General features: G+C 36.6%; 1 protein-coding gene across 2 annotated transcripts in view; it reads right to left on the minus strand.

Moving 5' to 3' along the window:
• Nucleotides 1-27463, minus strand: part of BTAF1 (B-TFIID TATA-box binding protein associated factor 1) — a 109802-nt gene that overhangs the window by 26604 nt on the left and 55735 nt on the right. For both annotated transcript variants that reach the window (XM_045291236.1, XM_004701077.3), the window contains exons 9-22: nucleotides 26833-26922; nucleotides 25617-25712; nucleotides 25342-25518; nucleotides 21934-22074; nucleotides 20811-20935; nucleotides 18251-18371; nucleotides 14903-15007; nucleotides 13487-13636; nucleotides 13061-13203; nucleotides 8105-8279; nucleotides 6229-6432; nucleotides 4951-5377; nucleotides 1614-1804; nucleotides 42-195 (exon numbers count right to left, since the gene is read on the minus strand). In XM_045291236.1, the coding sequence (XP_045147171.1) occupies nucleotides 42-195; nucleotides 1614-1804; nucleotides 4951-5377; nucleotides 6229-6432; nucleotides 8105-8279; nucleotides 13061-13203; nucleotides 13487-13636; nucleotides 14903-15007; nucleotides 18251-18371; nucleotides 20811-20935; nucleotides 21934-22074; nucleotides 25342-25518; nucleotides 25617-25712; nucleotides 26833-26922 (2299 nt within the window). The remainder of the gene's footprint in view (nucleotides 1-41; nucleotides 196-1613; nucleotides 1805-4950; nucleotides 5378-6228; nucleotides 6433-8104; nucleotides 8280-13060; nucleotides 13204-13486; nucleotides 13637-14902; nucleotides 15008-18250; nucleotides 18372-20810; nucleotides 20936-21933; nucleotides 22075-25341; nucleotides 25519-25616; nucleotides 25713-26832; nucleotides 26923-27463) is intronic.

Here is a 27463-nt window from a genome sequence, read left to right on the forward strand (position 1 = left end):
TGGTATACAATTAATTTTAAAGCAGAAGAATATGTACATACCAAAATTTTTTATGTCAATTGTATTCCTCAAGGGGCCGATCATTCCTTCCCAAAGATGTGGCAACTTCACTGTCACTTCATCCCCAAAATGCTTCACTATAGTTGTCAAAGCAAATTCAGCTCCTCTCCGTTGTACCAAATATGGCTTCTGAGCCTAAAATTAAATTAAATCATATTTAAGCAGAATATTCTTTAAAAAAAAAAGCATATTGCACTTGGATTTTTATCAAGAGAATTTAAAGTTCATCTAAGAATTCAGTTATCATTATCCAATTAAACAACTATTAGATATACTTATCACAATTATAAATATTTTTCAGTAATTAAATTTACATAAGCATAAAACTCCTAACCAGATTTTTGGGCCCAAAGTACAACACCTTTTTAAGGTTTGGGGCAAGGAACACAAAGACACATGTTTGTGACAGAGACAGATCTAAGTGACAAGTCTTTTCTTCTCTCTGTCTCAAAGAAACTTTCCAGCTAGAGAGAAAGTAGGGAGATAAAATGATCTGTCCTTATTTATATTCACTTAAGGAATAGAATAAGAGCATCTGCTTAAGATAGCCCCAGATTAATACCTTCTTATTCAGCAGTAATCAAAATCCATAAAACTGTCCAAAAAGAGATACATACATATATTTTAAAATAATTTTTAAGTGGAAGAAGTATGCAAACCACAGATGAATATAAAAATCTCAGTAAAAATTAATGTAAATGATTACAGGGAAATATACAAAGTAGAAAGGCCTTCTAACCATGAACTATTTTAGAAGAAATACAGATAATATTGTAAAGTTTTAAAAAAGAAACAAAATAGACCTACATTTTATAAAAATGTATTAAATGTCGTCATTTTGCACTATCTGCTTACTGTTAAATTCAGCTAAAGTTCCTGAGTCTGTCAATCGAAAGAACTAATGAGAGCTTCATTTTGTTCTTAAGATTTTCAAAAACTTTATGACTGCCGGTTATTATTATTCATCTTTAAAGAGAATACTATCATACAAGAACAAGTGTAGCCGTAGAACAGACTAGAAAGCTAGCCTAGAACCATCACATACATAAAACACGACATAAAATAGAAGTGCTTTGATAAATTGGGAGTGGGGAATAATTCACACTGTGGCAGCAGGCTAATTGGCTATTCCTGTAGAAAAATAAGTTAAACGCTATCTAACACCACACATTTACTAAATTCCAGGTTGCTTTACAGTTAGGAGGATAATCATTCTACATTTTTTTAACTTAAGAGGAATTCCCAACACTGACAGAACTGAAGAAAAATTTGCCCTAATTTTTATTTAACATCCTCTCTGCTAATTTATGTCCCCATTGTCAAGAGGATTTCTTGCATAGGAAGATAATAAATTCAATGGTAAGATTACAAAAAGGATGAGAAATTTGAAGACATTAGCAGTCTTACTGGATTATGCTGCTGGAGTGCTCTATCATTTAAACAAATAAAAATACATTTCTGGAATCTGCTGTAACAATTCCAGCTCTCAAGCTCTGGACCAGATACTTAAATCAGAGTACTTAAAAGAAAAAAACAAAACCAAAACTGTTTACCTCATCAAGTTCAACCAGGATACTTCCACTACTTCCTGCAGGAAGATCTGCTATGTGAGCTTTGACTGCTTTGGGAGTAGGACCTCGCCTACTTGTAATAGCAAAAGCAGCTTTCTGATGCCTGTAAAGTGTAATTATACCTCTGTGCTTCGTGACAGTATGGTGCATTCCATCTTTTTCTGAGTTAGAGCCTAATAAAAAAAGGAAGTTAAGTAATCTCTTAATTATAATATAGGTAACCAAGTACTTCCTGCTCACAAAGAGATACAATGTATGTAAGACTGTCTTTTTATTTTATTGAGGGCTCATACAATTCTTATCAGTCCATACATACATCGAGTCAAGCACATATGTACACCTGTTGCCCTCATCAGTCTCAAAACATTTGCCCTCTACTTTAGCCCTCAGTATCATTTGCTCATTTCCCCCCCACACCCCCGAACCCTTCATAATTCATAAATTGTTATAATTTTGTCATAAGTTACACTGTCCGACGTCTCCCTCCGTCCCCTTCTCTGCTGTCCGTCTGCCAGGGAGGAGGCTATACTTAAGATTCTTGTAATTGGTTCCCCACTTCTACCCGACATTCCTTCACCCTCCAGGCCTCACCCCTTTCCCACGGGTCCTGAAGGACTCATCTATCCTGAATCCCCTGTGTTTCCAGTTGCTATCTGTACCAGTGTACATCCTCTGGTCTAGCCAGATTTGCAAGGCAGAATTGGGATCATGATATTGGGGGAGAGGAAGCATTTAAGAACTAGAGGAAAGTTACATGTTTCATCGTTGCTAACCTGCACCCTGAAGACTGTCTTAATAGTGCAATGGCATTTTCTTTAGTCAATGAATGAAACAGGAAGTCTATATTGCGTAAAGTTAAAAAAATTTTTTATATTTGTATAGAATCAAACTCAAATACAAAGTTGTAGGATCATGTTACTAAGAACATAGTATGTAAGAATAATAGTGCCTTTTTATATTTAGTTAAAGGATATTAACTTTTTTTAAAAGAAAGATTGTGCCTCTGTATAGCACACATTAAAATCATCTTTTTTTTGGGGGGGGGGTGTCTTCCTCATTAAAAATATCTTAAGCTAAGTTTTTCTAAAAGAAAAACCCACTATCATCAAGTTGATCCCAAATCCCTGGAGGGTTGGGTGAAAAGAGGGAACCAATTTACAAGTATCTACATATAACCCCCTCCCTGGGGGATGGACAGTAAAAAAGTGGGTGAAGGGAGACGTTGGACAGTGTAAGATATGACAAAATAATAATTTATAAATTATCACGGGTTCATGAGGGAGTGGGGAGCGGCGAGGGGGGTGGGAATGAGGAGCTGATGCCACGGGCTCAAGTGGAGAGCAAATGTTTTGAGAATGATGGGGGCAATGAATGTACAAATATGCTTTACACAATTGATGTATGTGTGGATTGTGGTAAGAGTTGTATGTGCCCCTAATAAAATGACTAAAATAAAAAGTTTATTCCAAATCATACTGTTCCTGTGTTTTCAAGTCTATAATTCTTTTTTATTTTTATAAAATTTTAATATTAAAATTTAAAAAATTTTTATTTTTATAAAATCATTTTATTATGTGCTCTTACAGATGCATGGATAACAATCCATACATCAATTTTATCAAGCAATTTGTACATATGTAGCCATCACCATTTTCATATTTTTTTCTATTTGAGCCCTTGATATCAGCTTTTTCCCCCTCCCTCCCCCACCCTCCCCACTTCATGAACCCTTGATAAATGATTTATTATTTTCCTTTCTTACACCGTCCACTGACTACCTTCACCCACTTTTCTGTTTGTCATCCCCCCCAACCCCAACCCCGGGTGTGTGTGTGTGTTAAATGTCAATCATTGTAATTGGTTCCCCCTCTCTCCTCCCACCTTCTCCCTACCCTCACAGTATCACTACTCCAATAACTGTTCCTTGTGAGGGGTTTGTCTGTCCTGAATTCTGTGTGGAGAGCTCTTATTTGTAACAATGTACATGCTCCTGTCTAGCCGGATGTGTAAGGTAGACCTGGGGTCATGAGAGTGGGGTGGGGGTAGGGAGGAAGCATAAAAGAACTAGAGGAATGTTGTGAGTTTTGTCAGTGGAATACTGCACACTGGTTGATTTGTCCCTTATGACCTTTCTGTGAGGGGATGTCCAATTGTCTACAGATGGGCTTTGGGTCTCAACTCTGGCCACCCTTGTTCCTATCGATATGATTGTTTGTTTAGGATCTTCTGATCCTGATACCCGATACAGTTGACACCTCATGATCACACAGGCTGGTGTGCTTCTTCCATGTGGCTTTGTTGCTTCCCTGCTAGATAGTTGCTTGTTTAACTTCAAGCTTTTAAGACCCCACATGCTGTATCTTCTAATCCAAGGCTATAATTCTTTATGGCATCAGAAAACCTCATCTTTCTACCAAAAGCAATGGTCAAAAACAAATTCAATGCTTTCAAGTTGATTCTGACTCATAGCAACCCTTACAACAGGGTAGAACCCCTGTGAGTTTCTGAGGTTTAACTCTTTACGGCAGCAGAAAGCCCTGTCTTCCTCAGAGTAGCTGGCTCGTGGTTTCGAACTGCTGACCTTGCAGTTAGCAGCCCAATGCTACCAGGAATTCAGAAAAATCCATCCACTGCAAAATACTACTGCCTCACATAGCATTAGGAAGGTAAAACTACCTTTTTATATTTTTAAAATGGAAATATTTAAAACGGCTGACACTCTTGTTCAGATTGTCCATATTCTTCTCAGTCCTACTTCATACATGAATTGTAAATCCACTACATACTTCCAATAATTGGTTTTCCCAAAATCTTATTAATAAAAATAAATCATATAGGATTGAGTCATGTGGACCAGCCTACAGAGAAATTCTCATTTTCCCATATAAATTTTCTGGATGGAAATGGAGAGGGTGGTTAAGGATTGCTTACTAAAGGCAACAGCATGCAATTATCTCCTAGCACATTTACTAAATTTTGTAAGCCAGAGGTTTTATAGGAACAGCTTTTCATTAAATAACAATGTATGTTTTCTAGTGTCGGTTAATGCAAACCCTACAACAATAGTTTCCCAGGAGAACATAAGAATGAACACTTGCTTAATAGATTTCAGTTCTCAGGTGACATAGCTTAGTGGATATGATTAGCAATACATCCAAATTCTTATAATATAGAACTTTTAGTTAAAACTAAGTCACCCCCCCATACCAGAAAGAGTTCTAACATGAATTAGAATTGTGCTTAAATTATACTTAAACAATAAATACAAACTTAAATGGTTAACTCTCTCTCTACCCCAAATGAAGGTTTAGATATGTACCTTTAGAATTCTCCTGGCCACTTTGTGTTGGTACTGGGCACGTGACAGAGGGAGTTAGATATGGGTCCACACAAAGTGAACTACAGAGGTTTTTTATAATCTTTGAATTGGGGCAGGGTGTTCTTGTTGTGCACTGCTGAAGTAGTTTAGCAATGCACTGAGCTGCATAGTTTTGCACTAATGTATTCTCTTCTTTTTTAATTGTTTCCATTAATGGTTTTATGATAGGATTTAATTTCTCCGGAAGCTGCTGCAAGCTCACAACTGCACATGCTGCAAACGTATGCACTCTCAATTGCAAAACTTGCCACTCCTGGTTGGTCTCTGTAACTGTCATTTGGACCTGCTGCCGTTTGCTATCCAACAGCTGTAACACTTGAGGATTTAAATCAAAGGATGATGTGACTTCATTAAAAACAGCAGTGACCTATTAAAAAAAAGCCACATGAATCATATAAACTCTAAATAGGCTTTAAATTTCTAACAGGCACACAATAGCTTTTCTCTTTTAATTTGTAGGTTCTACAATAAAGTATTGTTTTAATATTCAGTTAAATTAAACAAATGTCCAAAACCTCTCCGAGGAATTTTATTATAATATCCCTTAAAATTAGCATGACATTCAAAAAAGAAATACTCCCTTGAGAAGAACAAAATTTTCTGCTCAATATAGCTAATGAATTTGAAACTTACAAGCAACAGTTTAGAGTATATAAATTTTTCCTCAAGAGACTCAAAAGAAATATTAAACTTCAATCATATATACATATATGCAACCTTACAATGCATCAAAAAATAAGATGGATGGTTGGATATGGGATAGACATGACTAGATACATAATAAAGCAAATCTAGAATGGTAGAATGCTAACTGTGGAAAGTAGTGGATATATGAGTGGTCACTGTGTATTCCTTTCACTTTCTACACATCTCAATGTTTTCATAATAAATTGTGTGTGTGTGTGTGTGTGTGTAGGGAGGGGGCACACCACTCAGAAACTTATATAGAGGTTGTGTTTCCAATGAAAAAACCTCAATCACTTTTCTCAATAAAGGTGCATTGATCAGTTAGATTATGACATAAGATAATTCCTTCCCCATTGTTTATTTCAAGAAGTGCCAATACAATGAAATACGCTTTTTGAAGGGTAGGGATGACAGGCTACTAAACCATAAAAAGACTCAACAAATTATTGTGTTTTTCTGGTACACACTACAGAGCAATCTTAACTTTATTTCATGCTGTATCTAAAAATCTTAGTTACTTTTTTTACTCACCAGGTCATTGGCTTGATCTATTGTAAAAACATTGTGGTTTACTCTATCACCAACTTCAATATGTGCATCAGCTAATGATGAAATAAGCTGTTTACATTCATTCTGCATTCGCGTGAATGGAACGGCAATTTCATCATAATATAAATGTTCTGAAAGGATATCAAGTAAACGTGGCTGCACAGCTAGGGTAACAGCTTTACACTCCTAAAATATAACAGACAACAAATATTCAGGGAAAATAGAAACACAATTTATATATACAAAAATCTTTAGTTGCAGCCTACAAAGTTCCAAATTCCTATTGCTCTTGAATTTATTATTTGTTATCTCCCAGAACAACGTTGTTAGTTACACAAAGAGAAAAACAGTATTATGCCCCAGGTACCCTAATATTTCAATATGAATGACAACAGACATGCACATGAAACTGATAAAATGCCATTCAATTGTCTACCTAAATTATTATCACTTTACTCAAAGAACTTATTCACAGTTTACAAGTTCACATGGATTTATAAGTACATATGGCAAAAATCAGTCAGAAAAGAATAATTAGCATGCACTGAAACTGTTATTTAAAACTCATTATTAGATTTTGTAACAGTTGAGCCCATGGTTTCACATGCCATACTGTAGAAATGGATATATAATTTAAAAACTACTTACCAGCCCCCAAATTTAACTAACCCTTCTCCCTCTCTCTGGTTGTTGCCTGCCCCAACCAGAGGGATTGGAATGGCTTCAGTGGTGAGCCATGAGGGGGTCTGTGGGATCTGGGTGGTCAGCCTGGGCTTCACAGAGTAAGTCCAGAGAAGCTCTGTGAGGGTCCAGAAACCGAACTGTCAACACTTGCTGCTGAGTCTGAGAGGCACAAAAACATAGCATCACTGCCTCTCCAGCACACCGAATCCTGCCTATAAACAGATGAGCCTTGCTTCTATCCAGAGGCAAAGCTGGTGTCTCAGTTGCAATAGAGCATGGCTCAATTATGTTTAGACACAGCTTTGACAAACTGCTAAGAGGCAGTAGTGACAAGTAACTCTCACAGCAAGTGCAGACAGTTAAATTTCCAGAATTCCAGCCAATGGGATAAATAAAGCCTACAGGGAGTTTCTCTGACTTACAGACTCAATTGTGTATAAAAGTATACATCACATCAGAAGTTAAACGCTAAAGGAGCTGCAAGAAAATGGCTTATTTGAGAATATGATTTTGTTTTAAATGTGGAAATTTTACTTTTCTAGTAAATTCTGCTCTTGCTATTACCCACAGAAATAGATCTCTAGTACTCAAAGCCTCTTATCTTTTGCAGTTTTCATTGATATCCAAGAAAGATAGAGGGATGAATGAACCATAGTTTATGGACTGTCTCCATATATACACACATTTCTAAAGGACTTTATTTACCAGCCTGTAGGATAAATAGTATTAAATATAGGTATAACTTACATAGTCTCAGTTATGAAAATAGAGATTTTATGAAGAGTCTAGGGTAAAAGCTAAATAGAGGAGAAAGAATGCTCCAATGTAGTTTGGAATACTTTTCTATAACTGTTAGCTTTTTAAAAAGAATAATCACTTTTTTGTTGTAGACTATCATGTAATTCGTAGGTTTCCAAACTTGCTTGGCCTACTACCCCTTCTGCAGGGGTAAAAAAAGCACTCAGTGCCCACTGACAAAAAAACGTTTGTACTAAAGCCTGTAATTCAAGATAAAATGCAGGTTAGCTGTTTTTGAGCCCCCACCCCCTGGTTGGTTCCAGCACCCCCCAAGGGGTGGTACTGCCCACTTTGGGAAACACTGATGTAAATAATCCTAACAGCAAAGGGAAGTTGGTTTACCTAATTTGTCATTACTTTGGGGGCAAAATCTTACCTTTTGTAAAGCAGCCCATTCACAGATGACTAAAGCAACGCTAATCCTCTGTAAGGCAGATTTGGAGTTCAAATGGAAGAGTAGTAACTGGCCAAGGGATTCAGCAGGTTTAATTTCTTGGGTTGCCATGTTTACACCTGGATCACAAATACAGCAACAAAGTGCTCCCAATAGCCTAAAATGGGGGTGGGAGGTGGGGTGGGACAGGCAGAGTTGTTATCAAAATTACTTGAGGTAAAAATAAAACCACTGAAGTAATTTTTCCTAAGGATATAAGAATTATTTAATATATATAAATTCTATTTCAAACTTTAAAAAAAACCCTGAGCAAGGTGGCACATACAGTAATCAGCTTTAAGCTTTCATCTCCCACACAGAAAGTTAAAGAACAAGTAGAAACTGCCAGAACCAACTCTATTCAAGCTCTAGAAAACTGTACGAGGTTTATAATAATCAAGCAGATGCTGAACCAAGAAAAAGACAACTTAAAAACCAGAGAAAAGCATTGTGGCTTTTCTACTTGCTTATTGTCCCACCTAGTCCCTAGCTTGGCAGCCATCTGGAAGACAGTAGTCTGTGTTGCCAGTTTGGGACATTGTGTGTGCCCTGGTTCTGGAGATAACAGAAAAAAAACCTTAGTTGCAAATTATTATTGTAAATGTGTTTGCCTTTTCTAACCTGTCTGCAAGCTACACACCAAAGACTGATGGAAGTCATGTTTTTAAGTTTTATCTAATTTGGAACTCACTCGGTAAAGAAGCAATGGGTATTGCTAAGAAACACTAAGGTGAATGGTTTATCCAGAAGTTACCTGGGGCAAAGAATAAAGTTGAGATATACATTAGATCAAAAAGACAGTTTGAGAAACTGAGCATTCAAGAATATTTGTGTACAGGGAAGAACTGAGAAAACCATACTGCATGTAAGACTTAAGTTCAAAAAAGAACTAAGAAAACCCTAAGCCTTCATCTGCAGGTGCAAGTCTATCTAAGTGTTCAAGGAACTCACAGCACAAAACCAATTGTAAAGACTGGGAGAGGCTTCTGAGTGTGCTTAGTTTGAGTAAGTGATGTTCAAGGAAATCTGTTGCAATACTAATTGAATATAATCTAAAGGAATAGAGACTTCACTGACCACAAATAACAAGCAATATAGTCTTTAATATCACAGGCAAATTAGAAAATTTAAAAATGGCTGAGCAGCATATTAACAGGGACCTGTCAGAAATTCAAGTCAGATTCAGAGGAGGATGTCGAACATTGCATTGCTGACAGCAGATAAACCTTGGCTAAAGATAGAGAATACCAGAAAGATGTTTACTTGTTTTATTTGTTTTCTTTTGTGTGCAAAGGCAATCAACTGTGTGGGTAATAATTATGAATAACATTTCAATGAGCTGAAGCCTAAGTCCTGGGACCTGCTCCTCTCCCCTCAGCCTTCCTGAGGCCCAGGACGCCAGGGGGGCCGCACCAGGGACCACCCCCCCTCCACAGCCACACTACGGGGCTGGAGCGGCAGGGCATGGCCCCCAACATAAGCACTTCTATTTATGAATCCAGCTGAGACTCTGGGCTGGGATGGACAGGAGGACCAGGAGGAGGCAGCCGAGGGGCCCCCACCACCGCCAGCCCTTGGGGGTGGGGTGGGGACTGGTTCTGCCAGGCTTGCCAGCGTGGTGGTGGGTCAGCCTCCGCAGCCAGGCAGGAGGAAGGGCGGGCGGTGGTGGCACTCTAGCGGAGCCCGGCCTGGGCGGGTGGGGGACGGGGTCAGCGGATCAGAGCTTTGTTTTCTTAAGTGCAATAAATCTATCAGGGAGCTGGGGTGGAGGGCACCCGGGGGTCTGGGGACCCTGCTGCCCAGGCCGCCAGAGGCTGCGCCCCCAAGAGGCACTACAACCAGGGGTGGGGGGAGGGTGAGGTGGGGGGAGGGGACTGCTCCTGTTGGTGCACCTCTGTTCACACCTTTTCTAATAAACCAGACCTGGGTTCACACACACTCACACAAAAAGAACAGTAATTTCCAAGAACAGTAATTCCAAAATGCTCAATTGTGCTCATACATAATCTATACATAGACCAAGAAGAAATCCTTCAAACAAAACAAGAGGATACTGCATAGTTTAAAATCTGGAAAGGTGGTTGTTCACATAGTGCCCTTTCACCATACGTATTCAATCTGCATGCTGTGCAAATAATCTGAGAGCCTAGCCTATATGAAGAGTATGTGAAGCTCATGAACAACTTATATTATGCAGATGACAGTATCTTGCTTGCTGAAAGTTAAGAGGCCTGGACACACTTACTGATGAAGATCAACGACTACAGTTGTCAGTGTGGATTACAACTCAATGTAAAGAAAGCAAAATCCCCACAACTTGACCAGAGACACCATCAGGAAAAATGGAGAAAAGATTGAAGTTGTCCAGCAATTCATGTTATTTGGATCTAGAATTCAACACTCATGGAATCAGCAGTCAAGGAATCAGAGGATGTACTATATTGGGAAAACCTGCTGCCTCTTTAAAGTGTTACAGCCAAAGATGTCACTTTGAGGATTAAGGTACCCCTGCCCCCAGCCACGTATTTTCAATTGCCTCATATGCATGTGAAAGCTGGACAGTGAACAAGGAAGGTAACTGATACGTGTGAATCAAGGTGAAGGCAAAAACTATTCCCAATACCACGGACTGCTAAACAACAAACTATCTTGGAAGAAGTAAAGCCAGAGTGCTCCTTAGAAGCAAGGGTGGCAAGACTTTTGTCTTGCGTACTTTGAATATATGAGGAAAGACCAGTCCCTGGAAAAGGACATCATGCTTTATAAAGCAGAAAGTTCAGCAAAAAAGAAAAGGTCCCTCAACAAGGCAGACTGACACAGTGGCTGCCAAGAATGAGGTCAAACTTAACAGGAGAGGACGCATAGGGCTGACCAGTGTCTCACTCTGCTGTACAGGGATCACTATGAGTCAAAACCACCTAGATGGCTCTTAACAACAATACAGTCTTTTAAAATATAGTTAAGGCAAGAAACAAAACCAGTGGATCACTACAGCCTTCAACAATATATATAAAAGCATACTCCCTAAGAAAGGGAAAAATCTAATTCTGGAGCTACAACATGGTGATATTAAAATGTCCCAAAAATATAAAATGAATAAAAGAATGAAATGTCCCAGTTGCAACAAAAATTAACAAAGCATATAAAAACCAACAGAAAAGAATGGTCCTTTCAAGGGAACAAAATAACAAACTATCCCTAAAGCCTAGATATTAGACTTAAAAAATATTAGACTTCCAAAAGGAAAAAAAATCGACTATCAAAATTAAAAATTTTTGTTCATCAAAAGATATTATCAAAAAAGACAACCTATAGGATGGGGAGAAAATACTTGAAATTTGATATGAGTTTAATGTCTAGAATAAAGAACATCTACAAATAGACAACAACCAAAAGATAACTCAATCAAAAAAAAAAAAGCAAAAGACCTGAACATTTATTCTAACATATAGTCAATAAGCACATGAAAAAATGCTCAACATTAAGAAAATTAAAATCAAAATGACAATGAGAGGTTGATATCATTTCATATTCACTAGAGTCATTATTACCTAAAAAGAAAGAGAAAAATATATGCTAAGTGCTGGAAAAGATACGGAAAATTTTGAACCCTAGTTCTCGGCTGTTGGGAGTATAAAACAGTACAACCACTACAGAAAATAACTTAGTTTCTCAAAAATGTAAACATAGGATTGCCACACTATCTAGCAACTCCATTTCTGGGCATATATCCAAGAAAACATGAGAGCAGGGGCTCAAATACTTTTACACCAATTTTTACTGCAGTGTTACTCATAAAAGCCAAAAGGTAAGACGGCTCAAGTCTTACATATGAATGGGTATGAAATGCTTGGTTTGGACGAGAGGACTTCAAAAGTTCATGGGAAAAATCCATTGTCTTTTAATTCCATTTTCCCATGAGCTTTCTGAAGCCCTGTGTATCTACAGTGGAATATAATTTAGTCATAAAAAGGAATTAATTTCTTATATATGCTATGACACACTTAAACCTTAAAAAAACCATTACGCTAGGCAAAATAAGCCAGACACAAAGGACAAATATTGCAGAATTCCACTTAAATGAAATATCAAAAATATAGAAATACAAAGAGGCAGAAAGAAGATTAGAAGGTACTAGGGCGCAGGGGAGGAAAAAATGGGGAACTATTGCTTAAATAGTATAGAATTTCTATTTGGGATAACGGAAAACTTTTAGAAATAGATAGTGGTGATGCGTGTATAATATTGTGAAGTGCAATTACTGCCACCAAAACATACATTTAAAAAATTATTACCATGCCCAATTTTTATGTTATATGCTAGAAAAAAGACTGGGCTTTACACTCTAGTAAAGAGTTACAGTCTCACATCGGACAGTGTAAGACATGAACAAAATATTAATAATTTATAAACTATCAAGGTTTGGGGAAGGAAAAGGGGCCAGGGAGGGAGGGGTAAAATGAGGAGCTGATACCAAGGGCTCAAGTAAAAAGCAAATGCTTTGAGAATGATGGCAACAAATGTACAAATGTGCTTGACACAATGGATGTATATACGGATTGTGATAAGAGTTGTATGAGCCCTCAATAAAATGATCTAAAAAATAAAAAAGAGTTACAGGCTCTGAAATCCATAGGGACAGTTCTACCCTGTCCTATAGGGTTGCTATGAATCAGCATCAACTTGATGGCAGTGAATGAGTGATGTTATATGTATTTTGCCTAATCAAATTTTAAAAATTAAAAGGAATGACAACTAAATTTTTGTTAATTAGGAATTTTCTATGCTTTTTTAATTTTACAATTATTATAATATAGGAAGGATTAACATAGACATCACTGAAATTAATTGGATAAGTGAACTTTTAGGGCCAGACTGTGGCACTTGGTGCATACTCACTTGGCTGCCATTAGTCTGGCACGCATAACCACAAAATCCCTGGTGGCTGGGTCTTCCATGATAGTGTCTGCACCCGCAATGTACTCTTGAAGTACTTCTTTACTCTGGCTTTGGCCCTGGCGTGCCTTACCACCTGTTTTTTCCTAGACAAAGAAAAACAAAATAATAGACTACTCACTAATACAGGTAAAACTAAAATTACTACCACTTATTACAATCCTAATAAAATACCATTCTTTTCACAAAATTTTAATGGAAAAACATTACCATGCTTTTTACCAAGGTTCTAATAAAATAACTTGTGCTCAATAAGTAAAATTATACTTTTTATTAAAAAAGTATCAGTCTTTATATGGTGAGCATATTACTAATTATTGGCTGAACATTATGTCCCTGAACAAATACATTATGTCCCTCTAAACTTACCTTGGCTCTAGCTTTTACTTCCATCAACATATTTAAATCAATAGGTAAATGAGCAGGCTGCATCATTAAGCAGAGCCATGCCCCCATCCACGGGCAGGCAGCTGCTACAACATATTGCACTGAAGCCTTGCTCAACAGTTTCATCCAAACCTACAGAGTAAAAGGAATACATAAAAATGAAGTTCCTCTAATAAGTGGCTATAAAATCACTAATTCCTATTTTTAGAGATTTTTTAAAAGTAGGAAACAGCATAAGATTTTAAAATTCAATATTGAGACTAATTTTGAAATACTATACATTTTGACAGGCATATTTACTTTAAAAATGAACTACAAATACAAGGAGTATTTTTAAAAATTTGAAACTCATTTGAAATGGGAAAGGCCATAGAATATAGAGTTTCAAATTTCAGTCAGTGATCCTTTACATATCTCATAAATCTTCATTTTAAAATGTCCTATATTCAACACATACTTCAAAATATACATACTAATAACTCTTGATAAGTGTCTTCTGCTGAATTTAGAGGTAGAAATATCCTATTATCACTGAAGAACAGAGTTTTTACTTACTCAGTAAATTTATTGATGTGTACCATTAAATGGACTACGTCAGAATGTAGAAATGTAGAAATGCTTCTACTGTTAATCCAACTTTGATAACAATGAGATGTCTCAGAAGACAACAATTTTATGCTGAAAGATCCTAAAGGTACAACTCTGGCATTTCCCTCCATAAACCAAAAGTAAACTCATTGCCATTGAGTCCACTCTGAATCCCAGCAACCCTACAAGGCAGGGTAGAACTCCCCTTCCTGTGGATTTCCAAGACCGGTAAGTCTTTACAGGAGCAGGTGCCTCATCTTTCTCCCACAGAGCAGCTGAAGGGTTCAACTGCTAACCTTGCAGATAGCACCCCACTGAGTAATTTACATTGCTGGGGCTCCCTTTCCCCACATAAATGCTATTAAATATACCAAGTGGCTCTTTCTTTAAAGATTGCAATATATCTGGCTAAGAAAAAAAAGTGTAAATCATAATTATGACACACTCCATGAATTACTGAGTGATTAGTTTGCAGGAACAATAAGCGTACTGACAAAAGGGGGATGAAGAATAGCAGTCTTCACATTGTGTGTGTGTGTGTGTGTGTGTGTGTGTGTGTGTGTATTCTGGTTATCAAAAGTACTTAAACACTTTTTCTAGTAGATCACACAGTAAAAAGGACAAGAAGTGTGATAAATGAAGACTGAAATACAACATTTCAAAAGAATGTTTTTTCTTGCCTCATTTTGGGTGATTTCTAACATTTTTTAAAGCTCTTGACCAACAGCATAGAAATTATGAAACCTAACTTTTAAAAATCTACAAAGTTACAGGAAAAAGAAGTACAGACAGATAACATTCCCTGTGTACCTTGTGAATGAGGTCCAGAATCTCCTGGCTACTTTCTAAAACACAAAACTGAAAAATATGTCTCAGCATATCAGGTAGGATAGGTAGAAGCCATGATGAAGAGTTCTGAAACGAAAACAGAATCAAAGCTATAGTATATAATTCTGAAGCACTTTAAATTAAATAGGAAACTATTACCATGAGAGGATTATAAGACTTTATTTAATCCCTCCAGATTCCTTAGCCCTCAAACCTAAACCGTGGTCTGAGTGACTTTAAAAAAAGGAGGAAAGCGAAACAAATGGACTTGGAGTCTTGTGATAAACAAGTTTAATTCACACAGGAACACACACACACAAACACACACACAAAACTTTATTTTAAAAGTTCAACTGGTGGAAAATTTTAATAAGATTTTGAAGCATTAAGTACATTTATTAATCCAGTGGTTTGAAAAAGGGAAAAGCACATCATCTCTCAGACATTAGAGAGAAAAGTCTGATTATGATTAATAACTCTGATTTTTAACCTCAAGTAAGTTGAAATCACCATTCATTCCTAAGGGATAAAAAAACTAAAACCCAGTAATATCTCCTTGGTTATATCATATGTAGACATCCCACACTTTTCAAAAGTTAATTTTAAGCCGCTTCACTTTTGTAAAAGACCTATATTATTACCCATTTTCGCTAACCAAAAGAACTACAAAGAGGATTTTCTCTTTTAAGGAAAGAGGCAAAAAGTGACACTAGCATTAAGTGTTTGCTTTGCAGGAAGTCACTGAGGAGGCATTGAATGCATACCCAAAATAGCAAGAATGGCAGAGGAGTCCCGCTCCTTTGCTGTGAACTACACTGTACATAAAACTATTCTACTAAATACAGACTATGTATCTAGCTTGCTTTTACTACATGTTACTTTAGGTTTTTGTGTGCTGCTTGGTATAATTTGGTATTTTATTTTTTAGGTCTGGGAACTTTCAAATATTTTCCCTATATAAATTAATGTGACAGAAAGGGCAGTCACAACCTACAGTAACTGTAGAACAAAAGAACTTTGGTCAAGGAACAAACAGTTAGCAGAGATGTCACCAGACCAACTCAGACAACGCTCAAAAGCTAGAGGTCCAGCAAACCATTTCCTGGCCAACATTGCCCTAACGGTACCACGCCTAAGAAACCTGGTACACATCCATAACCCTCTCCATTTACTTCCTACTATGCACACACATAAAACTGCAAACCTTCCTTTTCTGGGAGCTTCTCTTGGCAGCTCTAGTCTTTGCTGGGTCAACCAAAGAAAAGCTTTCCCCTTTCTCTTTCTTCCAGACTCTGGATTGTTGACACTTTGAAAAATCTGATGAAAGGTAAACACTGTTTTCTTACAAAAACATATATACAAATTGAAGGTACACGGTTTTCTTTCCATTTTCAGGGATTTCCTATATCCTAGGTTAAAAATCTTAATCTAAGTGAATTTTTTAGTCCACTAATAGCTCAAATCAAGCAGCCCAACATTGTTCATTGTTAGCCTATTAATCTATCATGCACTCTACATTCTCAGGCCAAGGAATCCCAAATTTGTCCACTAATCAAATGACTACAAGCTCACAGTATAGGGCTGTGACTGACTAACCGACAAATTGCAGTAACTACTATCAGTATCTAAGCCCCCATAATGTTTTTTTTTTTTAATAACACTGTGTTGATCGGTCACAAGTATACTTATGTTTTCATGCCTGAACACTGCTGATTGGTCACAAGTTAACTCATATTTGAGCATATATTAGTTATACAGCCCGTAAACATGAAAGCAACAGAGATCTTTTAAAGGAGCTGCCTGTGCATAGTTTGATCTGGAAATAGCGAAAGTGTTAAGCAAAAAAATACAGTATTTGGAAAAGACTGAAGAGAAGTTTAATACTTTTAACAGAAACAATGAAAGCTACAAGCTCAAAAAAAAAAGAAAGCTAGAAGCTCTAGGAATAATGCTAGCACAGGTTAAAAAGCTATCCATAATTTTTTAGGCAATAGTGAACTAATGACATAGATAGGACCAGGATTTTTCATTTTAGAGAAATAGGTTGGGAAAAAATGTAAAGATGGTACTAAAATCAGCTGGAAAAGCTGGCTCAGTGATTTCCTATGCCCTCTTTTTATAGAAAGGGAATTGTTCTTTCTTTTTGTTAGACAAGGTTCTCTAGAGAGATAAAACCAAATTGCTAATAATTTAATATATTTATTTATAAAGATAATTAGATATGTAACAAGAAATGAACTGTTAAATCATACACAGATAAATATATAATACAAGAAATGAACAGTTAAATTATAAAGCACTACAAAAGGCTCAGTGCAACTCACTCCCGTGAGAGAAAGTTGTGAGAGACTAGCAGTCCTTCAAGTCTAGTCTGCTGCCAGATCTTCCTCTATTTATAGAGAGCTAGGTTATGTCAGCACAGCAGCCAATCACAAGACAGATCACCAACTTAACTAACCACCAGTCCCAACTGCCAGTCCCCAGCTCCAGAGATGTCTTAAAGGGACCTCAACTTACAGCGACACAGTCCACAGGCTAGGCATCCCACAGGTAGTGTACCCTATAAATTGAGGCACAGAACAAGCAAGGCAGCCGCACACTGGTGTGATGCTCAAAGAGCAAGAGACTAGAAAGGCGAGGTTCACCAAGCCATTTATCCCTCCGCCCTTCAGTTAACCCCACTTGTGTTTATCAGCCAGGCTGGCACAATAAACTATCTCACTTTTCTTGACAGAGACCTGGGGAAAAAAATACTTGACAAAAGTAGGAAAAGCTGTATGAGCAATATGCAAATGATGTCTTTTTATTCTTGATTTCTCCATCACTGGAAATCCTAAACAGTTGATTATAAATCTCCTAGTCCTAGTATAGAGAAAGCTCTTTTCTCATTCCATACCCAATATAATGTTGATGCAAAATGAAGAGTCTAAGGCTACAAGCTTTGCTGCTCTAAGAAAATTCTACTTTATAATTTGAAACAATCCAGAATACACAGGTCCACATATCACAGAAACTAATTTTTGAAAATTTTCATTTTTCAGTTACCATATAGTTTCTGCTCGGTAGAAAGCAAAGCTTGGAAAACACTTAATTAAGTTTACCTGAACAATGGGTATGAAGTGTGTTAGCAAGATTCTAAGTATTAGAAATATAACCTAGGACAAAATATTAAAATTATATTATTGTGTGTCTACTTGATCACCATACTACTTCCACAAGGAGCACATTTTCCTGGTCTTTTGCAAGGGTAAGATGGTGGTCAGATTATGTTATAAAAGTAAATTATAGAAAATTTAAGGTTTTTTTGTATATATAGACATATGTTCTTACCTGGTCCTGTGTGGATAATAATGTAAATAGAGTTTCCAGTGCTGCTCTTCGAACTGATGATATAGTGTGATGTAAAAAAGGCCAAACACGTGGAACTAAAACTGTGAGTGATTGCTGAATACTAATAAAAGAGATACAAATTAATCTTATTCATTCTCACTTGAAAGTCTATTAACACATTTTATGTCATTCCCATATGGATCTCGTGGTGCTGACATCAAGTATCTTTACTGACAAATTCTTAAAAGGGAATACAATTTTCATATGAACATTCACTTAGCACTCTTACTCAAAACTGCTGATAAAAACAAACATAGTCATATAGAAGTGTATAAATATTAACTAGGTTCTTCTATGGCCTGAGTGCAATAATTTACTCTTTATCTACTTAGAGCTTTCCAAAATAACTGCCTTTCTTCTCAATCTGTTCTTACTAGTAGAAATGGGATCCTAGCTGGTGGCCAGCCAATACAATCAAGATTAGTACTACTTATCCTTACCTCCTAACTAACCCCAATGGATAACCCATTAAATGTACATTAACATCCATCTGCTTGTGGAACCTTCTGTGCCACATATCAAAAGGTAGTATTATAGTATTTGAAATTTTCTATCAGGTTTAGCAATTCCAACTCTGGAAAATTCTAATTTCTCCCTTCTCATTTTAAATGGGGGCAGAAGCAAAGCTGAGTCTAGGCCAAGTTAGGTATGATTCCTGTCACATCCATGAGGCATTTATAAAAGTTACCTGGAGTTAGGAAACAATTTATAAATAGTATTTAAAGTATATACCTCTGCAGGGGGGGAAAAAGTGCCAATAACTATTACTGTTCTTTTGTGATTTTTCTCAGGAAGCTGATCTTTCCCCACTATATACTTGCTGGTTGTAGGACTAACACTATTTACTATAATTTAAATACATGTACACAAAGAACATAAAACAGGCTCCAAGCACATAAAATCAGTACAGTAAGTTATAAATAGTGTAACTGGCCATGCTCCAAATGGCATGCTGCACTTCTTACATAAGCTGGAAAGTATATATCAAAGAGAATAATGTATGAAGCAAATTTTCTAATAAGGCAAATTAATATAAATATGTGTATCTAAATCAAAAGCTGTTATTTCACATTGATTTAATTTTATTTCACTCTTTAATTTTCTTACATTAGCTAGCTTTTCTGATACCATTTGGTAAAAAATAAAGCCAAATCCTTTATTTTGGGCCCCCAATACAGACCATCATCAAGTTGATTCCTCAGAGCAGCTGGTAGATTTGAACTTGAACAGACTTTGCAGTTAGCAGTCTAACACATTATCCCACTCAGCCACCAAGACTCTCATTTAGGACAAGTATCAACAAACTAAGATGGAGAGGCCAAATCCTGTCTGCTCCTGTTTCTGTAAATAGTTTTGTTGGAACACAGCCATGTTTGTTCCTTCACGTATTTCCATGACTACTATTATGTCATGTTACAATAGCAAAGGTGAATAGTTCTGAAAAGTATTATATGGTCCACAAAGGCCAAAATATTTACTATCTAAGCCTTTACAGATATAGTGTGTCAATTCTTGATTTGGGTTAATTAAAAACCCCTGCATTTTTCAACTGAAGATGGATTTAACTCATTCAACTGTACAATTTTCATTACCAGTAGAAACAAGGAAATTCCAAATATGCCCTACCATGTCAGTTTTTCTCTTCTGCTTTTAGAAGCAGTGGTCTTTGTTATCAAATTTGTAGGTAGTTTAAATTTAGCACTCAAGTACTACTAGCAGTTCCGTATTGTTTTAAACATTCTATATCTGGTTTTCCTACATTTCTATTTTTCAATGGAAACAGATCCACTCAGAGAGCCAGAAAGCACTTGTAATCATATCTCTGAACACTCTCACTAGGCAAAGATCAGTAATTATTTTTTCATCTGTGATTTTTTTAAGTTGCACAATATGCCTTCTCTATCTTCAAGGAATAATAGTATCCAGAAACCACTTTAAAAGATAGGGATTACACTGATTAGGTAGCTTCTCTTCAAATACTTGAATAGTTAAAGAAGTGACACTAAATTTTTGGTGTCATTTTTTACTTCGTCAGAACTTTGCCTTTGTATATTTCATTGTTATGTAATATCTTCCTGTTATAATTACTGAAAACAAGTACAAGAGTTGCAGCAATAAACATTACAAAGAAAAGGCTAAAGAGAAGAAAGTGTTGGAAAACATAGTCAATTATAATTCTATTAACCAAATGTCACTAAGTAAGGCTAAATTTCTATGTTCTGGGGCTAGCGCAAGAAAGAGTAGACAAACATTACATTAGGATGAATAAGAAGAATCATTATCTAACTGCAGCACCCCAAGGGTAAGGAATATGACCCCTTAAAGCCCCTGTCCCAAATGTGCTGGTGGCTAGAGAGTAAAGGCATCCTGATTAGAGACACTTCTAGCATCCCTGACTTAACAATAGTTTCCTTAATGGTACTAGAATATCATTTTTTTTAAGGCTTAATTATCTGGAAATGTAGGTGAAGGGTTTTTCCTACTAATTAGAAACAATTACCTGCATTGTTGGACCTGAGGATAAGTTAACAAGGACGAAAGAAGAGTCATAATACTATTGGTAGAAGCTGTCAGATCATCTAGTTCCAGAAGAGCATCCCACAACGTATTTATAATGAAAGGTACCTAAAAGATCAATTACCAAAAATAGAGTTACCAATTTTACAAATGCAAAAGTCATTTATAAGTCTTGGCAAATTGTATCTCCAGGATCCCTGTTGATTCAATGACATGAAAAGTCTCAATGATCCTAAACAGTGAATTTCTGAACAAACTTTAGAAAGAGGTAGTATTTGCCTTTAACAATTCTCTTTTCAGTGCTATTCGACTCTACTTTGGCACCGCTTTTGCCAACCGGGCTCATAAGGAAAATGAAATTGCCACCACTTAATTTTATGTAAAACCTGAACTTTGCAAAACTATATAGTATAGAAACATAAAATACATCCTTTGTGTTTTAATGCATTTTAAATGCTACTAATTATAATGAAAAGTCAACTTTCACTCAAGTTTTCAAAATATTGCTCACTGCTCTTCTGTTTTTGGTAACACAAAGGAAATTAAATTGCACCTTAGAAAGGCATTTTAAAAAATGATACAAGATTTAAAAAGAAAAAAAGTCCGATCAACAACAACAACACACATACACACACAAAAAACCTTATTATACCTAAAAACCCACGGTGCAATAAAGGGAGAAATGAATGCTCTCTTTTCAAGGAAGTTCCCTATGTATTGTACACACAAAGAGGAAGTAGGTTGGGAAGACACAGTTCATTCTTTCCCAAGACAATATGTAATTGAGACTGCATCAGAGAGATGTCTATCACGAGAATTAATAAAGGAGAAAAAGGAACTCAGTCTTTTCCTAGTACTCTATGCAACCCAAAATAAGGGGCCTGGTGGGATAGCTGTTAAGTGTTGGGCAGCTAAACTGCAAGGTCAGCAGTTCAAAACCACCAGCTGTTCTAAAGGAAAACAATGATGTGCTTTCTACTCCCATAAAAAGTTTCAGTCTCAGAAACTCACAGGGCGGAGCAGTTCTGGCCTGTCTGATAGTATCACTGTGAGTTGACATCCACTGTATGGCCGTAAGTTATAGGAAGAAAATGCAAAATATTTACCTTTTGTGTCTGAAGATAAACAAGGCTTTCTACAACAGGCACTAATGAAGCTGCAGCAACAGCTCTGACATCATCATCAAGGTCCTGGAGTCCTTCAATGATTCTAGTTAAAACTTTAGGCAACAAAATATTAATTACATCCTGTAAAACAGAACATAAAAATAGATTAATTTCATGTTATATAATTACTATGTTTAAATATTTTTTAAAACCAAATTATCCATAGAAAAACAAAAAATATGATGGCAAATAAAGTATTGCTACAATATCATAGAAACCGCCATTAAACAAATATACCCAAAATGTGAAGGTTTTGTTTCTTAACATACCCTCCCAGATCGGTCTATATACTTTCGAAGGTTGTGTTTCCATCTAAGCCTTTCCTAAAGAATGCTGCGCTCTTGAGAATTCTGCTTACATCACATCAAGAAAGCAGTTTTGGCATTCTCTAAAGAATCAAACTATGTTTCTGTAAAATGTCCTTTGAGTTTGGGGAACAAAAGGAAATCTGAAGAGGCAATATCAGGGCCATAGTGTGGATGGTAAGGTTTCCGAATGTAATTCTCATAGGACAGCCCTTGTTGTGGAGGAATAAATTGGTACATTGTGATAGGAAAAGCTCCTCTCCTAACAGTTTTCTTAAAATTTCTTCATAATATGCCCTCAGCATCATCCTATGTCTTGAAAAAATCTAACAAGATTACCCTTGGAGATCCCCAAAACAGTTGCCATAACCTTTTGAGCTGATCCTCGGTGTCTTGAATTTAACTAGCCAAGCAGATCCCCTTGAAAACCACTGTTTTACTGGACTTTTTTAAAAAGGCACCTTAACAAGACCAAGACAAGTTCCTGAGAGAACCAATACATGTTCCCAAGGGAACTTGTTTTGTCAGCAGTCATCCATCCACTAACCAAAGAAAGACCTTTAAACATGTTTTGTTTGTAATAAACTTGCACACACATGAACTGGAACGCAAGTGGCAATACTTTATTTATCCTGGTATTGGTTCAAATAAGCAGAAATACAATATCGATGTGTAACTAATTCCTTCTTTTAAAGTCCAGTGGTATAAATTGGTTTATTATTCAATGTGACTTAAAACATCATATTTTCTATTAAGACTTCAGAAAGCAACGTGAATTCTCTGTGTACACATACATATGTATATTCTGTGTTGGAAACTTAGCCTCCATTTTTCGTTATTTTTCAACATCACTGACAGTTGAAGAGGGTATGTACAAAGAAGGAAAGGAAAGCTGGTTTTTTCCCATTTCTCATGATTCCAGTCTCTATGCATCCCTCTAAGTCCCAAGATGTCACTCGTGATTATTCCCTAAGGATCTCTCTGAGAATTGGGTTTTGTCATGAAATAGAAATGGCTTTTCAAAAACAAACATTTACCACTTGCACAGAATCCTGCAGTTCTCTAGATCCCAGCAAGAAATAAAGACATGATGGGTGCACTTACACAGAAAGGAGGACTGTCAAGGAAAGAAGGGGATAAGAGAGTCCAAAGAATCAAGGGCCCCAATAAAATTAAAAAAAAAAAAAAAAAAAGAACCAAAGAAGTAAACAGGCAGAAAAAGTTGGGAGAGAACACAGAAGTCTATGAGCAAAATGAGAAGGCAAGGTTTTGTTGCTGGCAAAGGCCTATGAATTTGCCTTTGGGAATAAGAAGAAAGACTCCACAAATGGATAGGCAATTATGAATTTGCCTTTGGGAATAAGAAGAAAGACTCCACAAATGGATAGGCAATTCTTAAGGCCCTAAAAAGGCACTTATCCAACCTAGGACACATTCAGGGAAGTTAACTAATAAAAATATCACTGTCTTTCTCAAACTCCTCATTCTTTTTACTCCCAAATCTATTCTTTCCCCTGAACACACACTTTTCTGGCACCAATATCTCTAGCTCAAATCAACTGTTCACGACAGTGGCTATCCCTTATTCTGAAACCAAATCTACTATAGGTTTTACAAATTACAGTGTTCCACCAAATTTCTGTTGGAATTCTAACCCCTCTACCTGTGGGTATAATAATCCCATTTAAGATTAGTTCTATGATGTGTCAGTCTCATTTGTCCTCTAAACCCATCACTCCCTCTGCCACCACTTTTGAGGTATTAAAGAACAGAAGCAATCAAGCACAGATGGGAGAAGACACAACCCATGCCACAAGTAGCAATGAACCCAAAGCAAAAGACACACAGAGACAAAGACCTCCCATCAGAGAGAAAGCTTTTCTCCTAGAGCCAGTGAGTGGCCTGAATTCAAACTTTCAGTCTCATAAATTGAGAAGATAAAAATTTGGTTTATTAAAATCACTCATTTGTGGCATTTGTTACAGCAACACTAAATAACTAAGACAGTGTGCAGTAAAGATTAAGGGGAGAGATGCATTTCACATGAATTTGGAACCAATGTGTCCACAAAATAAATGTTATCCATTACATAGATACTTCAGATACATCTTAAATGAAGTAGGCATTTATGGACCAATCTAGTAATCTAACTCCTAAGGAAAGATGAAAAATAGCACATCCAGAGTTCTCAATAACTAAGTGAAAAATGAGGCTGTATGTTCCCATAAAGATTTAAAGCCTTGGAAGCCCAAAGAGGCCGTTTTACTCTGTCCTATATGGTGACTATGAAAACATAAATGCTTATAAATAAGAGGCATGGAATATGTGTAATTTTATCCTAGATGAAAAATGGCAACACCAAAAATCATGGACTAGAAGACAAACCATCTAATTTCTAGTTGCGGTTCTAGTCATAGAAAATATTGTAATCTTGAGCAAGGCACCTAACTTTTCAGAACATGTTTCCCTATATAAAAAAAGTAATACTACGTGAAATTTCGTCTTACAGGATTTTCTATAAAGGATCAATTATAAAAACACTGATAGTTAACATGAAAAAGTACCTAACCATATAAGTTGCTTGCTATACAATTACTTTAAATTTTTCTGAGATAGGTTTCCTATCTAGTGCTGTTTAAATCCTGTATCAATCAGCAGGGTACCTTAATGGCACTCAAGAGTAAATAATAAAATGAGATAAAACCACTAAGCCAAGTCATGATAGGTTCTGAATTAACTGCAGAAACAATCAAGGAAAAATGATCCTTGGCTTTAAAGAGTAGACAATTTATCTGACCATGTTATGATGTGCAGTAGGAATCAACTCAAGAACAAGAAGCGGGGTTACATCTATGACACTGCCTCAACACATCAAATCTTGCAGAACCAGCTTCTCAGTAACACTAAGAATCTGAGATCATTTCAGGTAGCAAAAATTAACAAAAAGGCACTAATTGTGGAAAAAACATCTTCCCACAAAGACTTTAAAAATGAAAGACATTAAAAAAGAAAGAAAGAAAGAAAGAAAGAAAGGCATGTTTACCTGACGCACTGCCAAGGCGTATTTTATTCCGAGCAGACCACCATGTCTAACTTCCCATTGTTCTTGTGTAAGTAATTTAAGCAGTACATCTACAGTCTTAAGAACTCCTGTTTCATTCATGTGTTTTAACACCACTCCTAATGTCTGAGCACAAGTTTCACGAACTGGTGCCACAACCTACAGGTGAGAAGAGAATAAAATTTCTATTTGCAAACAAAGTTATATGGTAGAATCTGAAATTTGATTGGACAAGTCCTCCATTAGGTAAAACTTACTTCATCAGAAATAAAGTCTCCAAATCTGTCTAATGCAAACACACAAAGAAGTCTAATAACCAAGTCTTCGAGCCATTCTTGATGTTGTTGAATCATCTGTTGAAAACACATTCTTTATTAACAAAGATTACACTTTGCTCTGGGAAAGGAGGGAAATGGGGCAGCTTATTTTGACAGTAAAAATAATGCCAATTAATATCCTTCATATTAACCATATCCTTTTCAGTGATACATTTGATTCAGATTTTATTATGTTGTTGTACTCTAAGAGAAAGTCAGATACTCACTACTTATGGTCACTGTTACATATTACTTACCAAATTGCTATCCTATTTACCAGTGTCTGTGTCCATGCCATAACAGTTGTGCAACTCACTGGTCCCTCTTCAGCTATACTTTTTTTAAAAAAATAATTTTATTGGGGCTCGTACAACTCCTATCCATACATCCATACATACATCCATTGTGTCAAGCACATTTGGACATCAATCTCAAAACATTTGCTTTCTACTTGAGCCCTTGGTATCAGCTCATTTTTCTCCTCCCTCCCCCCTCAGTTATATTCTTATCATGTCACTTTACTCATCACTTCTTTCCAATTCATCACCTCCTGCTCAAATACTGTGTCTGCATATATATGTTTTTCCACTCTGTTTCTGAACTTGTCTTTGCTCTTAGCCCACTTCCCTTTATTGGTAGCTTTTCTTCCTATCCTTTTCACCTTTCTTTCTTATTCCCCTTTCCAAGGAGCCCTGACGGCATAACTGGTTATGTGTTATGCTGCTGACCACAGTCAGCAATACAAACCCACCAGCTGCTCCTTGGCTGAAAGAAGAATGCTACCTGCTCCCATGAAGATTTATATCCTTGAACTCTAGGGAATTCTACTGTGCTCTATAGGGTCCCTGTAATCAACTTGATGACAGTGGGTTTGTTTGTTTTTCCCAATAAAACACAAGTAAACATTTTTTCTGATATTTTCTGCTTTCAGACAAGATCCATCTGACTTTAGTAATAATATTCCTCATTCCATATCCTCTTCTGAATTCACTTTGCATAGCAGTGGGTTTTTTGGTTTGTTTGATTCACCTTTCAATATTTCTTCTCCTTATTTACTTTGCATCCCTACTTCGTAGCACATACTCTCTTCACTTCCATATCTTATAAAAAGAGACTAAGAATTGAAACCTGATCATTGCTGTTTTAAAACACTTACCTCTTCTAAAGTGCTATCTCCCATTTTACCACCACTTTTCCCATGAGCTTTAAGGATTTCCCTAAGTCCAGTGCCTGCACCGTGTCGAACCTGAAAGTACAAGCACAAGAAGCTAATGTCAGAGTTTAAATGCTTAGAAAATAGTCTAACTTCCTCCAATACTGGTGGTGGGGGTGGAGGGTTTACAATTAAAATACATTCAGGAGCATTTTATAAGAACTTATTTTTCAATCTGGAAAACATATGCTGAGTGAAGTTACATCAATCACAAAAAGACAAATATTTTGAGGCCCCTAATGTAAAGATAAACACCAAGATGAAGGCAAACTCCTGCTTCCAGGTCATGCAATGCAACTAACCCACTCTGCCAAGCAACTTGGGAGAGAACCTACCTTTTGCTCATTTATATAGTAAAGCCTGGATTAAATCTTCTGGCATTAAAAAGAGACTAAGCAAAAAATAAAATAAAAACAAAGAACAACAGAAAAGGAACTTAGTTCCAAATTAGTATAGTTAATCCAAGGTATAAAAAATATTTTATCGCAGGCCTGCCTGGATAGGACAGGCTGGATGAACAATCTGGAGGAGAAAACAACGGGACTGACAGTTCCGGGGGGACATGGGAGAGGGG

Source organism: Echinops telfairi, unplaced genomic scaffold (genome assembly GCF_000313985.2).
Source record: "Echinops telfairi isolate 266 unplaced genomic scaffold, ASM31398v2 ScPeMD7_70;HRSCAF=299, whole genome shotgun sequence".
Classification (NCBI taxonomy): Eukaryota; Metazoa; Chordata; class Mammalia; order Afrosoricida; family Tenrecidae; genus Echinops; species Echinops telfairi.